Source organism: Bos indicus, chromosome 6 (assembly GCF_029378745.1).
Source record: "Bos indicus isolate NIAB-ARS_2022 breed Sahiwal x Tharparkar chromosome 6, NIAB-ARS_B.indTharparkar_mat_pri_1.0, whole genome shotgun sequence".
Taxonomy (NCBI): domain Eukaryota; kingdom Metazoa; phylum Chordata; class Mammalia; order Artiodactyla; family Bovidae; genus Bos; species Bos indicus.
The window spans coordinates 68,039,648-68,054,726 of record NC_091765.1 but is presented as its reverse complement, the minus strand read 5'-3'; the positions used below and the strand labels follow the sequence as shown (position 1 = coordinate 68,054,726).

Sequence of the window (15,079 nt, the reverse complement as noted above, 5' to 3'; positions counted from 1 at the left end):
TTGGCTGTATGCACATAGTAATTGATTAGATATAAGAGACACTTTAGGTTCTGATTTATTCTTTTAGATCTATGTATGTGAAACTTAAGCAGAAGAAAATCCTCTTTTTTTAAGATTGTGAAAAAAATCACCTATTATTTAACCCCTCAGTTCAGTTCAGTTGCTCAGTGGTGTCCAACTCTTTGCGACCCCACAAACTGCAGCACGCCAGGCCTCCCTGTCCATCACCAACTCCTGGAGTTCACTCAAACTCACGTCCATTGAGTCAGTGATGCCATCCAGCCATCTCATCCTCTGTCGTCCCCTTCTCCTCCTGCCCCCAATCCCTCCCAGCATCAGAGTCTTTTCCAGTGAGTCAACTCTTCACATGAGGTGGCCAGAGTACTGGAGTTTCAGCTTTAGCATCATTCCTTCCAAAGAACACCCAGAACTGATCTCCTTTGGAATGGAGTGGTTGGATCTCCTTGCAGTCCAAGGGACTCTCAAGAGTCTTCTCCAGCACCACAGTGCAAAAGCATCAATTCTTTGGCGCTCTAGCCCCTAAAAAAATTATCTTATTTGGACATTCTATGTGACAGTTATAGTTTATAAAAGTTTATAGTTTACAAAGGTTTACTAAGAATAAGCTCTGATTACTTTGGTGGAACAAATAATATTAAGTAGCTTTTAAGTTTTGTGTAAGACTAACAGGCTTAGCTCAGTAGTGGTAGAAAAACTATGATAAAATATCTGTGTGTACGCCTTCTGACTTATCTGCTTGCTGACATGCTTCAGTTCTGTGTCTTGACATTGACTGGTGTAGTTTGTTTGGGTCTGCTGCTGCTGCTGCTGAGTCACTTCAGTCGTGTCCGACTCTGTGCGACCCCATAGACGGCAGCCCACCAGGCTCCCCCTTCCCTGGGATTCTCCAGGCAAGAACACTGGCATGGGTTGCCATTTCCTTCTCCAATGGACGAAAGTGAAAAGTGAAAGCGAAGTTGCTCAGTCGTGTCAGACTCTTCGTGACCACATGGACTGCAGCCCATCAGGCTCCTCCATCCGTGGGATTTTCCAGGCAAGAGTACTAGAGTGGGGTGCCATCACCTTCTCCGTTGTCTGGGTCTAGATCAGCTTATTCCCTGACTCTATGTTAATAGAGTTAATCCTTTTTTCATCAAATACAGCCATTTGATGAAAAAAGGATTATATTGTCAAATCACTTTGGGGAATATTTAATTAAAGGGAAAAATTGAACCAGTTTGTGTATAACCGAGAGCCTTTTGTTGGTTGACATACATTGTTAATGTTCAAGAATGGATGTTGTAGGCAGTGTTTTTGGACTATGGAGTACCCTTTGTTCATGCAACTCCTTGAGGCACTTGTGCTCCGTTAGGCCAGGAGAAACCTTGTTCTTCCCTGATCCTGAGATGTGTCTGATCAAGAAGATGTGCTGAAACAACAGTATTGTGGTATTGGAGTTCTGTGTGGTTATCCTTTGTAGCCTTGGTTTGGATTTCAATTTTAGATCTGTCAGGGGTAGGAATGGCTGCAGACTTATTCCAGAGTTCCTGGACTACTCTGAAGGAATAAGCTTTAAATGATGCTCTCAGTAATACTATTACCACTGAATGTGTCTTAATGAATATGACTATCTTTTCCCCTTAATGTATTATGCATAGAAGAATATTCTTTTAGCTTTTAATATAGTGCCTAGCCTTTTGGCTATGAATTAATCCATTCAGTTATGACTTTGATCATGAAATTTACTTATTCCTTGTGGTATTTAAAGGATACAGAAGTATATAGATGGATGAGTACAAATGTATTGCCACAGATGGAAAAATACCACCTTCCTCCATTCCCCCCAATACTGATCTTCGGAGTAATGGTAAATTGTGAGGTCAAGACATTTTTCCTATGATATTAACACCAAATATTATTTGTCAGGTTTGATTTTAGAATATTTCTACTATTTTGAAGAGCAGTCAGACTTTCAATAGTGTTAGCTTTCCATTTAAAAATAGCTTCTATAGAATAAAGTTTTTAAAACGTGTGTTTTGTTTGGCCAGAGGATTTCTCACTGTTTACTGGTATTCTGACCATAAGAGTTTGAGAGGAATTATGTCCTGTTTTAAGAATAGAAGACCCTATGTTTTAAAATAATCCCATTATTCTAATAGAGTTCTCTCTTTTGAATAAGTTGCCTGTAGCAGAGGAAACTTTGTCCTGAGCTGAGCAGTTTTAGAGGCTGATGGAAGCTCAGCCACGGTGTTCATTACATCATCCTTTGATTCCATTAGCCAGCGTTCTCTCTGGCGGGTTAAGTGAGGCAGTGGACTCTGCATCATCATAAGCCCGCTGAGAAAGTCACTGCTTACTGCCTGGGTGTGTAGAGGGGTGGAGAGAACTGACTATGAAAATCACCTAGAGAAACTGACTGAAGTGGAATAAACACCTCCGATGCTTTTTTGGCAGCAGGGAGGGTCAGCTGTTATAGGAAGAGACTTAAAGATCTTAATGTTGGATCCAAATTTGTTTCTGACTTCTGAGGCTCTGAGCTAGAAAAGTTGGCACCCAAGGGCAGAGCGCCACCCTTGTCTGTTTACTAGCAGTAGCGACTACACTGAAAGCAGCCAGAGACACAGCTCATCAAAACTGATAACGGGGACAATAAACAGAGCTGGTGATTTTGGCCACGTGTGTATCTCCAGCAGGAAAGGTGAGGGTGTCCTTCAGGGCACTTGTGATAAACTTGTAAGGCTTTATTCAGCTGAATAGTTCATCTGCATTCAGCAGCATTTCCACTATAGTTGTGCGTCACTGCGAGACTGCATGGTAATGAAGCTGAGGCTCTGTGGGCCAAAACTCTGCTGCCTGTGAAAGCAGAAGGGACAGCGGCTCAGAGAGAGATCAACAAATCCATTGCTGCTGCTACCGCTGCTGCTGCAGCCAGTTGGGACACAATGTTGAGTCTACAGGATTCTGTGTTTTTTGAAATTAGCATAAAGTCCTTGTTAAAGTCCTGGAGCAGCAGCTGTAAGTATATTTGCCTAAACAGGAGAAATGCTTGAGGTATGATCATTGCCATTTCTTGCATGCTAATTCTTTAGCCCCATCCAAATTGAATGAAAGCTGTTGAAAATAACATGAAGAATCAGTAAGATAGCTAGAGCAACCTGGGTGCGCACATGCTGGCAGCTGTAAAATGAGTAAATATTCTCTGACCAGTCTGGGCTTTTCTTATTAATTTGTGTCCTTCTGGCAAAGTTTCTCTCTTGGTCAAAAATGGGGAATAAAGATAACAGGCTCTAATCTCTGTCTGCAGGGTTATCGGATACCAGTACTATTCCACAGCTATGTTTGCACGAAATGTTGATTGGAAGCAGCATTAGCTATCTTAAAGCATCAGACAGTGTAATGTAATGACTGCAACTTTCTCATAGTCCTGAAGTTACACTGAGTAATTTTCACGTGTACTCAATTTTAGGATAAAGAACATTCAGGATGATATACTTTTGTATTTCAAAGTTCAGATAAGTCATTAAAACCAATATCACTGAGCTCTTATTTTATTCATTCCTTCCTAATATATGGACTTGGCAAATACTGATTTTGTGTAGTCTTTCCAGTAAATTCCAGTGGCACTTGTCTCTGAAGATCTCAAAGCACTTATGAAAATTATTTATTATCATAGTCTGTTTTTCTTTTCTTTCTTTTTTCTGTGAAAAGTATCTTAATAAAATGATACCAGACTAATAAAGTAATAAACAAGCAGAAATTCTGCTGTAATATCTGTTTTGCCCAAAGGAAACTGAAGGATAGAAAAACTGTGACTTTTCCAAGGTCATATGGTGGCAAAGAACTGGAATTAGAACCCAGTTGTTCTTACTCCCAACTGTGCTGTCCATGTCTAAGCAAGCTAATGAATAAAATATGAGAGACTAAATTTAATTTTTTCTGGCTAACTCTCTAACCAAAATATTTGATATAGTTTTGTTTTATAATCAAATAATATAAAAGAGCAAATGTTGATATGGAGGACTTCTTAAAATAGAACTTTATAGACTATAATTTGAGATTTGTATTATGCCAAATATACTACATTTACAATCTCTTATTTCTCTTTTATTTTTGATATGTAAGTAATGCTTCCATATGGAGATATTATTGTGACAGATGGCAGAAAATTATCTTTGTATGAGGAAAGCTTCTAAGTGAATATACATAGTTAAAATATTGGAGAATTATAATTACTGACTAATTTAAATAATTTACTACTTAAAAAGATACTATGGAATACATATTTACTAAAATAAACTAGACTCTGGTTGTTAATTTTTTTTTATTTTTCCCTCTCCTTCTCCCTTCTTCCCCCGTCCCTACCATGTACTTTTTTAAAAATAGTAAGACAGTTTTGTAGTGAGAATGAAGCTATAAATGGGTTCTTATAGAGAAACAGTGTATATTAGATTATACACAGCAGCTTGTCCTATAAAAACTTAGTTTGTTTAGATGCTTGTGAACTATGTGGTTATTTTGTTTTGTGACCATTTAAACATTTCTACATGTCATTACATGAACCATATAACCATCCACAGCCAAATCTCATGCAGTCATATTCCTTGAATCCAAGAGTGAACCCAAAACAGATGTTTGTAAAACCTTTGCTGTTCACTGTTAGTAAAAAAATGATTCGGTTTGTGGGCATCCCATTGCCCTTGGGCATTCATGGTACAAATCTCTTAAAGATATTTTTTAATAGTTTTAAAACAGTGGCTAACTACTGAAAAGAAGTGAGAGCTCTCACTGTTCAATACGGCCCTAACCATGTCTGCCCTAGTCCTGGAAAGTGGGAGAATATTTTTATTTCACCAGCATCTGTGGATATCTTTTTTTAAAAAATTTTAATCCTCATTTAGCCCTACTGTATTTAAAGAGAGAGAGAGAGGATAGTCTTAAGACCCTAGAAAAGGACAGTGGTTATCTATCTCTTCCCAGTATCTATTCATAATATGACTTCCCTGGTGGCTCAGATGGTAAAGAATCCACCTGCAGTGTGGGAGACCCAGGTTCGATCCCTGGGTTGGGAAGATCTCCTGGAGAAGGGAACGGCTACCCATTCCAGTATTCTTGCCTGTAGAATTCCTTGGACAGAGGAGCCTGGCGGGCTACAGTCCACGAAGTCTCAAAGAGTCAGACACGACTGAGCGACTAAGCACAAGCACACACAAGCACAACACTTGAATCAGCGAGCGTTTATTGAGTATATACTGCTCTGTAACCTTGTGATATTTGATTATAAGGAACTTCTATTGATAGTTTACTCAGAGACAGAAAATATACATGAAAAGTTCACAGTAAGGAAGTTAAATTAAAAATGTTATGTATGCATTATGACTTAACCAAATATCTGGTACACACTATAGACACAGGGAATCCTAGGGTGGAAGGAATCATATTGAACCACAGAGGGCAGAGAAGACTTAGCAGAAAAGGCATTTATTGGAATTCAGTTTTGAATAATCAGATGCTACCCGTGGTGGTAGGCAGTACAGCCACCCACAGTCTCCCCAAACCAGAAACCAGGTTTCTGACTCAGCCCTTTGAGTCACTCACCAAGACTTGCCTTCTGAATTCTACCTTCTGAAGTGTCCTTAGTCTCTCCTGCCTTCTGTTGCCACCACCGCTTAACTTGCCTTAGTTCAGGCCTCTGCCTTATCACCTGGAGTATGGCCATAGCTTCTTTTCCATCCTTTCTGCATCCTCCCCATTGCTGCCCGGAGCCCCTTCTAAATGTCTGCATCTAGAGTCTCTCCCCTCCTTAACTGCCTAGTCTTCCTGTCCCCTGTGTGGTGGAGCCTGTTGTCATCTAGCCCTGCTCATCTTGCTGGTCTTCTCTCTTGCCACACTCACCTGGTTCCTGGAGCATGCCGTGCCTTACTGTTTGCGGCTGCGTTTGCCTCGAATGCACCTCCTACCCCCTCACCTCTTTGTCTGCTTCACAGTGAATTCTTACTCGTGTTTGAAGACCTACCCTTTCTTGAGTCAGCCAGATACTAAGTGTGTAGTCTGTTCTGTTCTTCACTTTAATATCAATGTTATCGCTACACTAACCGCACCGTTCATGTCTTCCTCTGCTACTTGAGGATAAGCTCCCGAAGGGCATAGGTTGGTTGTGGTTTTGTTTTTCTTTGTAGACTTAATGCTTACTTAACTTCTGATAAATGTGTAGGCAATTAAGATAAAGCTTAGAGCTGCACACATTTTTGTTGGAATGGATTAATAATAGGAAAAAAGGTAGGAGGACAAATATACGAGCCCTCTTAGACTATGTGATTATTATTATACTAGTGATGTCTCTCAGGGGAACAGTTTCTGAAGTAGGAATGCATAGAAGGATCCCTCAGTGATTAAAAAAGATAATAATGTTTGACTAAATTCTGTTCAGTAAATTCCTTGGGAAAAGCTGAGAAAAACTAGCTTTATTAATAGCTTTTAGGGAGAAGAAAGAGATGGAAAGTAATTTTTCTGTTAAATAAGTTATATATATTTCAAATATTGCCCCTATCCTCCAAAGAAAAAAGGAAAGAGAAAGATCTGATTTTTGTTATTGAAAATAACTTATTAGCAATATATATTATAATTCTTTATCATTAAATATAATAATGTTTCATGTAGATGCATTTGCCATGATTTGTATTAATGATCGATGCCACATTTTATATTATTTGCTAGAGGCCCTCTGGTTTCAAGGCCTGCTTAGCTGGCAGAATGTTGATGCAGTACTGCTGAAGTTTGATTATAGTTGAGCTTATTTCTTTCAGTAACAACAATGAAGTGACATTCATATGGCCTAAATTCAGGATTTTGTCTTTGTGCCAACAGTTTTAGGCATTACTTCTTTTAAAAACTGAATCAGGAACATTCTGTTAAACCAGCAGTGTAGTGAGGATGTTATCATTTTAAAGATTAGCTTAGCTCTCTAAAATTGATAAGACAAGGCAAGAATTAGTACTAAGATCTATTTAGTTATATATCTGCAGTGTAAGGTAACAGATACAGTTATTATCAATATACTGCCTCTTGTAAATATATTAATTTATAGAATTTACTTTCATAATTTTGTGACAGTGTTTCAAAGAATTCAGTTTTTATCACAGACATAGAAGAAATAAATGGACTTATTTAACCACAGTTTTATAAATTAAAATGTGAGTAAGATAAAGTATGTTAAAAAATTAGATTTGCATAATTTACTTGGATTTTTACACAATGTAAAAATTCATAAGCAGTGTTTTTAATGTCCAGATGTTTTTCTTGGATTGCAAAAATAGTAAAAATCAAATCCTAAAAGCACAATTATGCATTCATCTAATTTCAGTTAAAACCTGTGTTATTTCCTCAAAATAATATGTACCATTTATTGAAGTACTTATGGGTCTGGTATGTGTTAAGTGCATAGTATAATTGTGTAAATGCGTGTGTGTGTTCAATAACATACACATACTTTAAATCTCTTATAATCCTTATAATCTGAGAAAAGCTGTTATTGCTTTTTTAAAAAAAGCAGCTTTATTGTGATATAATTCACATACCATAAAATTCATCCTTTTAAAGTATATAATTTCATAGTATTTAGTGTATTCACAGAATTGTATGTATAACAATTATTACTTTCTAATTGTTGAACATTTTTATCACCTCAAAAGGAAACCACATATTCATAACTTCTGGTAAAGTCTTCTGACTTCTGTTTGTACAGATTTGCCTCTTCTGGACCTTTCACATACATGGAATCATGCTATAGATGTTCTTTTGTGACTTCTTTCACTTACCATATTTCCAAGGTTTATCCTTGGAAATATTATGACCATCCAAGGAAAGTTATGACCAACCTAGATAGCATATTAAAAAGCAGAGACATTACTTTGCCAACAAAAGTCCGTCCAGTCAAGGCTATGGCTTTTCCAGGGGACATGTATGGATGTGAGGGTTAGACTGTGAAGAAAGCTGAGCGCCGAAGAATTGATGCCTTTGAACTGTGGTGTTGGAGAAGACTCTTGAGAGTCCCTTGGACTGCAAGGAGATCCAACCAGTCCATTCTAAAGGAGATCAGTCCTGGGTGTTCTTTGGAAGGACTGATGCTGAAGCTGAAACTCCAATACTTTGGCCACCTCATGTGAAGAGTTGACTCATTGGAAAAGACTTTGATGCTGGAGGGATTGAGGGCAGGAGGAGAAGGGGACGACAGAGGATGAGATGGCTGGATGGCATCACCAACTTGATGGACATGAGTTTGGGTGCACTCTGGGAGTTAGTGATGGACAGAGAGGCCTGGCGTGCTCCGATTCACGGGGTCGCGAAGAGTCGGACACGACTGAGCGACTGAACTGAAGTGAAGGTTCATCCATTTGTAGGATATATTGGTACTTGATTATTTTCATGGCTGAATAATATCCCATTGTATGAATATACCATATTTTAATTGTCCATTCATCTGTTAAAAACTGATGCTTTTACAAAAGAGTAGATAGGGGCACAGACAAGTTAAGGTGCACTAAGACACTCCCCCTACAAAGAAACAAACACGCATACACACACACCCAGATGTTTTAATCCAACGAACTTCTTCTAATCCTTCATATTTCAATTTTAAAATTTCCCTGATCTAGTGAGGCTTTTTCCAGATGGCACTATGGTAAAGAATCTGCTTGCCAATACCAGAGATGCAAGAGATGCAGGCTTAACCCCTGGGTCAAAAAGATCTTCTGGAAGAGGACATGGCAACCGACTCCAGTGTTTTTGTCTGGGAAATCCCATGGACAGAGGAGCCTGGTGAGCTACAATCCATTGGGTTGCAAAGATTTGGACACGACTGAGCACCTCAGCACACACACACAGTGAGACTTGAGTGAAATGTGAAGGAAGAAATAGTTGACAGTTTCAGGGGGCAGTAGCTGGGTAGAAGGAATATGATGTGCTGGGAGTAGGAGGAAATACAGCAGTTTGACTGGAGCTGAGGGATGCGGGAGAGTGATGGGAATGACCTAGAAAGGTTGTCAGAGGCCAGACCACATATCCTAAAGACCTTCTCATATATTTTGATCTTAAACCTAAAACGGAGGGGGAGCCATTGATGGACTTCGTGACAGTGGTTCAGGTGATTTCATCAGAGTTCCATTTTTCATGGGTTGGGGACAAAAAAGGGGATGAGAGAGGGATGCAGCATGTATAGGAAGCTGCATTAGGTTACTGCTGCTGCTGCTGCTGCTGCTAAGTCACATCAGTCATGTCCAACTCTGTGCGACCCCATAGACGGCAGCCCGCCAGGTTCCCCCGTCCCTGGGATTCTCCAGGCAAGAACACTGGAGTGGGTTGCCATTTCCTTCTCTAATGCATGAAAGTGAAAAGTGAAAGTTCACACTCAGTCGTGTCCGACTCTTAGCGACCTCATGGGCTGGAGCCTACCAGGCTCCTCCGTCCATGGGATTTCCCAGGCGAGAGTACTGGAGTAGGGTGCCATTAGGTTACTACCGCAGTAGATCAGACACTAGAGGAAGGTGGAATAAATAAATGTTATTTCCTTAGCAAGCGTGTATGTAATGCCTCCCGTGTGGGTGGGTTGGTGGGTACTCTTCTAAATGCTTTACAAAATATTAGCTCACTTAATCATGGGTATGGGACCTATTTAAGACTAAGAACGATAGGTCTTGGGTTAAATATGAAAGGTCAAGGAAGTTTTTAACTAGGGTTTTAAAAAATGAATTTGGTAGCATAATTTATGTTCTCATTGACATTGATTTCAGAGATATATTCATTGGTCAAAGAGAACATAAATTACCTAGTTAGCAAAGGCATTCAAAAATTGAAGAATCTATTAATATCCATTAACATGCAATATAGTAACAGTATAACGTGAGTTTGAGTGAACTCCAGGAGTTGGTGATGGACAGGGAGGCCTGTCGTGCTTCGATTCATGGAGTCGCAAAGAGTTGGACACGACTGAGCGACTGAACTGAACTGAACTGATAACATAATAACAAATAAGAGATTTACATTAGATGTATTCAGTGGATCTTTGTTGTTTAAAATAAGCTTCACTGATGTTTATAGCAGCTTTAGTCATAATGGCCGAAAATTAGAAGCATCCAAGATGTCCTTGAGTAGATAAATGCATAAATAAACTGTGGTACATCCAGACTATGAAACATTATCCAGTGCTAAAATGAAATGAGCTATCAAACCATGAAAAGACATGGAGGAAACATAATTGCATATTACTAAGTGAAAGAAGCCAGTCTGAAAAGGCTACATACTGTATGACATTCTAGAAGAGGCCAAAATTATGGGGACAGTAAGAAGAGTGATTGCTGGGGATTGGGAGAGGGAGGGATGAGTAGGTGGTGCACAGAGGATTTTTAGGGAAAATAAACTACTCTGTATGATACTATAATGATGGATATTGTTATTCAGTGGCCCAGTCTTGTCCGACTTTTTGCAACCATACGTACTACAGCATGCCAGGCTTCCCTGTCCTTCACCATCTCCTGAAGTTTGCCCAAGTTCATGTCCATTGCATCAGTGATGCCATCCAACCATCTCATCCTCTGACACCCTCTTCTTCTACCCTCAATCTTTCCCAGCATCAGGGACATTTCTAGTAAGTTGGCTGTTCGCATCATATGACCAAAATACTGGAGCTTCAGCATCAGTCCTTTCAGCTAGTATTCAGGGTTGCTCTTCCTTAAGATTGACTGTTTTGATCTCCTTGCTGTCCAAGGGACTCTTTGGAGTCTTCTCCAGCACCACAGCTCAAAGGCATCAGTTCTTTGACGCTCTGCCTTCTTTACGGTCCAACTCTCACAACCATATGTGACCGCTGGGAAGACCATAGCTTTGACTATACAGACCTTTGTCGGGAGAGTAATGTCTCTGCTTTTCAACACACTGACGAGGTTTGTCATCACTTTTCTGCCAAGAAGCAATCGTCTTCTGATTTCATGGCTGGAGTCACCATCCGCAGTGATTTCAGAGCCCAAGAAGAGGAAATCTGTTACTACTTCCACCGTTTCCTGTTCTATTTGCCAGGAAGTAATGGGGTCAGATGCCATGATCTTGGTTTTTCTAATATTTAGTTTTAAGCCAGCTCTTTCACTCTCCTCCTAAAAGAAGCTCTTAAGTTTCTCTTTGCTTTCTGCCATTAGGGTGGTATCATCCGCATATCTGAGGTTGTTGATGTTTCTCCTGCTTATCTTGATTCCAACTTGTAACTCATCCAGCCCAGCATTTCTCATTTCTCATGATGTGCTTAGCATTTGCAAAACAGGGTGAGAGCAAACAGCCCTGTTGTGCTCCTTTCTCAAGCTTGAACCAGTCAGTTGTTCCATACGGGGTACGTTTGTTCAAACCTACGGAGTGTACAACACAAAGAGTGAACCCTAATGTAGACTCTGGGTGATAACGATGTAGTCTCATAAACTGCAGCAAGTGTACTAACGGATGTAGATTATGGGGGAAGGATGCATGTGTGGGAGCAGGAAGTATATGGGTTGTCTCTGTACCTTCCTCTCAATTTAGCTGTGAGCCTAAAAACTGCTCTTTAAAAAATTGTTCTAAAAAAAAAAAGATGAAGAAAATTCACATAAAGTTTTGAACCATTCTTATTGTAGGGAGACTGTGGAAGAAAAGAAAACGATGACTCCAGTAAAATGGCTTTAGTAATATTCTTGAAAGTAAGGTTAGTGGTGCATTTTTTTGCAGAGTACAGAGGCCCTGCATTGCGATGTTTGATATATAAGGACCTGTGTGCGTGTGTTCTCAGTCGCTTCAGTTGTGTCCAATTCTTTGTGACCCCATGGACCGAAGCCTGCCAGGCTCCTATGTCCATGGGATTTTCCCGGCAAGAATACTGAATCCCAATCCAGGGATCGAACCCACGTCTCTTGCAGTCTCCTGCATTGTAGGCAAATTCTTTACCTCTGAGTTACCTGCGAAGCTCATATAAGGGCCCTTGTGTTGTTTAAAGTGTTAATTGCTCAGTTGTGTCCAACTCTTTGCCACCCCATGGACTGTAGCCCACCAGACTCCTCTGTCCTGGGATTTTCCAGGCAAGAGTACTGGAGTGGGTTGCCATTCCTTGCTCCAGGGGATCTTTCCAACCTAGGGATCGAACTCAGGTCTCCTGCATTACAGGCAGATTCTTTACTGTCTGAGCTACCAGAGTCTCCATATATAAAGGCCTCTGCTCAGTCGCTCAGTCATGTCTGACTGTTATCCCATGGACTGCAGCCTGCCAGGCTCCTCCATCCATGGTGTTTTCCAGGAAAGAATACTGGAGTGGGTTGCCATTTCCTTCTCCAATATAAAGGCCTCAGTTCAGTTCAGTTCAGTTCAGTCACTCAGTCATGTCTGACTCTTTGCGACCCCATGAATCGCAGCATGCCAGGCCTCCCTGTCCATCACCAACTCCCGGATTTCACTCAGACTCACGTGCTAGTATGGTTCAAATATGGGGTTCCTAGGAGGTGCTGGTGTTAAAGAACCTACCTCCCAGTGCAAGAGACATAACAGATGTGGGTTCAATACCTGGATGGGGAGGATCCCCTGGAGGAGGGCATGGCAACCCACTCTAGTATTGTTGCCTGCAGAATCCCATGGACAGAGGAGCCTGGTGGGCTACAGTCCACAGGATCTTAAAGAGTCGGACACGACTGAAGTGACTTAGAAGGCAGGCACACACACATGGTTCAAATATGAAGTAGTCCCTTTGGCTGCTATGTGAAGTTGATATTTCATCAGCTGAGAGGCAGGGGATGACTGTGAAGGAAGACTTTTAACGAGTTTACGTAGACTGTTATTAGGACCTGAACTTAAAAATTCAGTTATGCAGAAAGTTCAGCTATGCAGAAAAAGGAAGTGGGGATTACTTTTAGTAGTCATGGTATTTGATGGCTAGACTAGATATGAAATATAGGGCACAGGGAGAAATCAGTGATAACTCTTTAAGTTTATATCACTGAAACTTTATTCTTTGAAATAACAGATAATGAAAGGCAAAGATTGATTGGCGACCGAGATATGTGGTTTAGGTCATCGATAGTGAGTAAAGTGAAGAGACTGAAAGCCTGAGAGAAAAATCAGTTTAAGATTTCTAGTATGAATTGAGAGAATTATACATAACTTTTTAAAATTAGATTTTTTATTTATCCTATAAATGATCCTTTACTCTGCTCCCTAGAGCTCTGTCCCTGACATGCATTCATCTAACTCTGATGGATGTTGTTTGTGATATTATATAAGTAGGTTTCCTTGTTTATGGTGTTTTTGAAACTTTTTATCATCAAAATTAGTTTTAAATAAAATCATTGTGTGGAACCAATGTTCTGCTTTGGAAGAATAGTGAAAGGCAGTGGTTTTCACCCTGGCTACTTCCTCGATGGTTCAGCTGGTAAAGAATCTGCCTGCAATGTAGGAGACGCAGGTTTGATCCCTGGGTCAGGAAGATTCCCTGGAGGAGTGCATGGCAACCCACTCCAGTATTCTCGCCTGGAGAATCCCCATGGACAGAAGAACCTGGTGGGTTACAGTCCATGGAGTCGCAAAGAATTGGACACGACTGAGCAACTAAGCACAGCAAAAGAGAGTCACGCTGGGGAGTTTTCAGAAACATACAGATGCCTGGGTCTCCCTCCAGAGAGTTTGATTCTGATTTAAGGAATTGCCAGAGAAGGCCAGCAAAGACCACCATCAGGTCAGGAAATCCTGACTCTGCCAGAATGCTGAGAGTGGATGTGAAATCTTTCTCAAGGGGCAGAATTTTTATAAACAGTCTTCTGACAGAGACAAGCTTTTACGTGTGCCAATTTACTAATTCACAATGAGAAATATGCCAAGTGAAAGAACATTAATGCTGGAGCTGGCAGACCGACCGTTCTTTGCTCTGCTTGTGGGGTAGGTCATACAAAGTTAAACTGTAATCAGGAAGTTGGATGGAGAGCCTAAAGATCAAAGAAATTTATTATCTGCCCAGGCTGTGCTATAGGGGCCAGAACACTCATCCTTTGTCCACCCTACTTGACTGTTGAACAGGACTTTTCCATCAGCAATGTGTTGTGTTAATTTCCTTGTACCTTTTCAGCTATACATCCAATTATTCTTTTGAATATTTGCCACAAATTTAATATTTGTGTATAAAGTGAAAGCTCACTGCAAGTTTAATTTTCATTTTCTGGCCAGTACAAAGTCTGAATATTTTTTTCATATGTTTGTTGTCTTTTTAGATTGGTTCTTATGAGAATTGTCTAATTATATCTTTTGCCATTTTTTCTCCATTGCGTTGTCTTTCTCTTGTAAATTTGAATATTTTATATTTTCTGTCATCTACATTCTACTTTCCCCCCAACTTTTGTCCTTTCTTGTTTACAGTATCATTTCCTTATAAATATTTAAAAATTTTCTTTGGTCAAAGGCATTCTTTTTAAATAATTTTGGGCCTTCTATCTTCACTAAAGGTCTCCTCTTTCCTGGATTATGCATGTTGACTTTGAATTCTTTTCTAAGACTTTAAAACATTTTTACTTCATATCCATCTGGAATTTGGTCTTTGAATATATTATATTTATTTTTCTGCAAATGAGTAGCAAGATATTCTAAAATTATTACTAAATAAATCCCCCTTTTCTTCTACCTTTGCTATGTTGAATTCTTTTTCTGAAATTTTGGCAAGGTTCTCCAATCTTTTATATTAATCTGGTTTATGTACATTTAATATTCACTGAGTTGATTACTTTTGCATAACATTCTGATATAATTATTTATATGTAGACAGATAGATATATTTTACCTATTTTACTAAGTTTTTTTAAATTTAAGTATATTTGATGTACAATATTACATAAGTTACAGGTATACAATATAGTGATTCACAATTTTTAAAGGTTGACTGTATTTATAGTTATACTATATTGGGTATATTCCCTGTGTTGTACAGTGTATCCTTGTAATTTATTTATACATAGTAGTTTTTACTTCTTAATCCCCTGCCACTGTATTACTCCTCTCCTCTTCCCTGCCCCAATGAAAATCACTAGTTCTCTATATC

At 39.6% G+C, this 15,079-nt stretch overlaps 1 protein-coding gene across 3 annotated transcripts in view; it reads left to right on the top strand.

Annotated features, from left to right (window-relative positions):
• Positions 1 to 15,079, top strand: part of FRYL (FRY like transcription coactivator) — a 267,816-nt gene that overhangs the window by 95,623 nt on the left and 157,114 nt on the right. Inside the window, exon 1 of one of the 3 annotated variants that reach the window (XM_070791414.1) lies at positions 8,652 to 8,814. The exons of the other annotated variants lie outside the window; for them this stretch is intronic. Within the exon in view, the coding sequence (XP_070647515.1) occupies positions 8,760 to 8,814 (55 nt within the window). The 5' untranslated portion in view covers positions 8,652 to 8,759. Of the gene's footprint in view, positions 1 to 8,651; positions 8,815 to 15,079 lie in introns of those variants that run through there. 3 annotated transcript variants of the gene reach the window in all.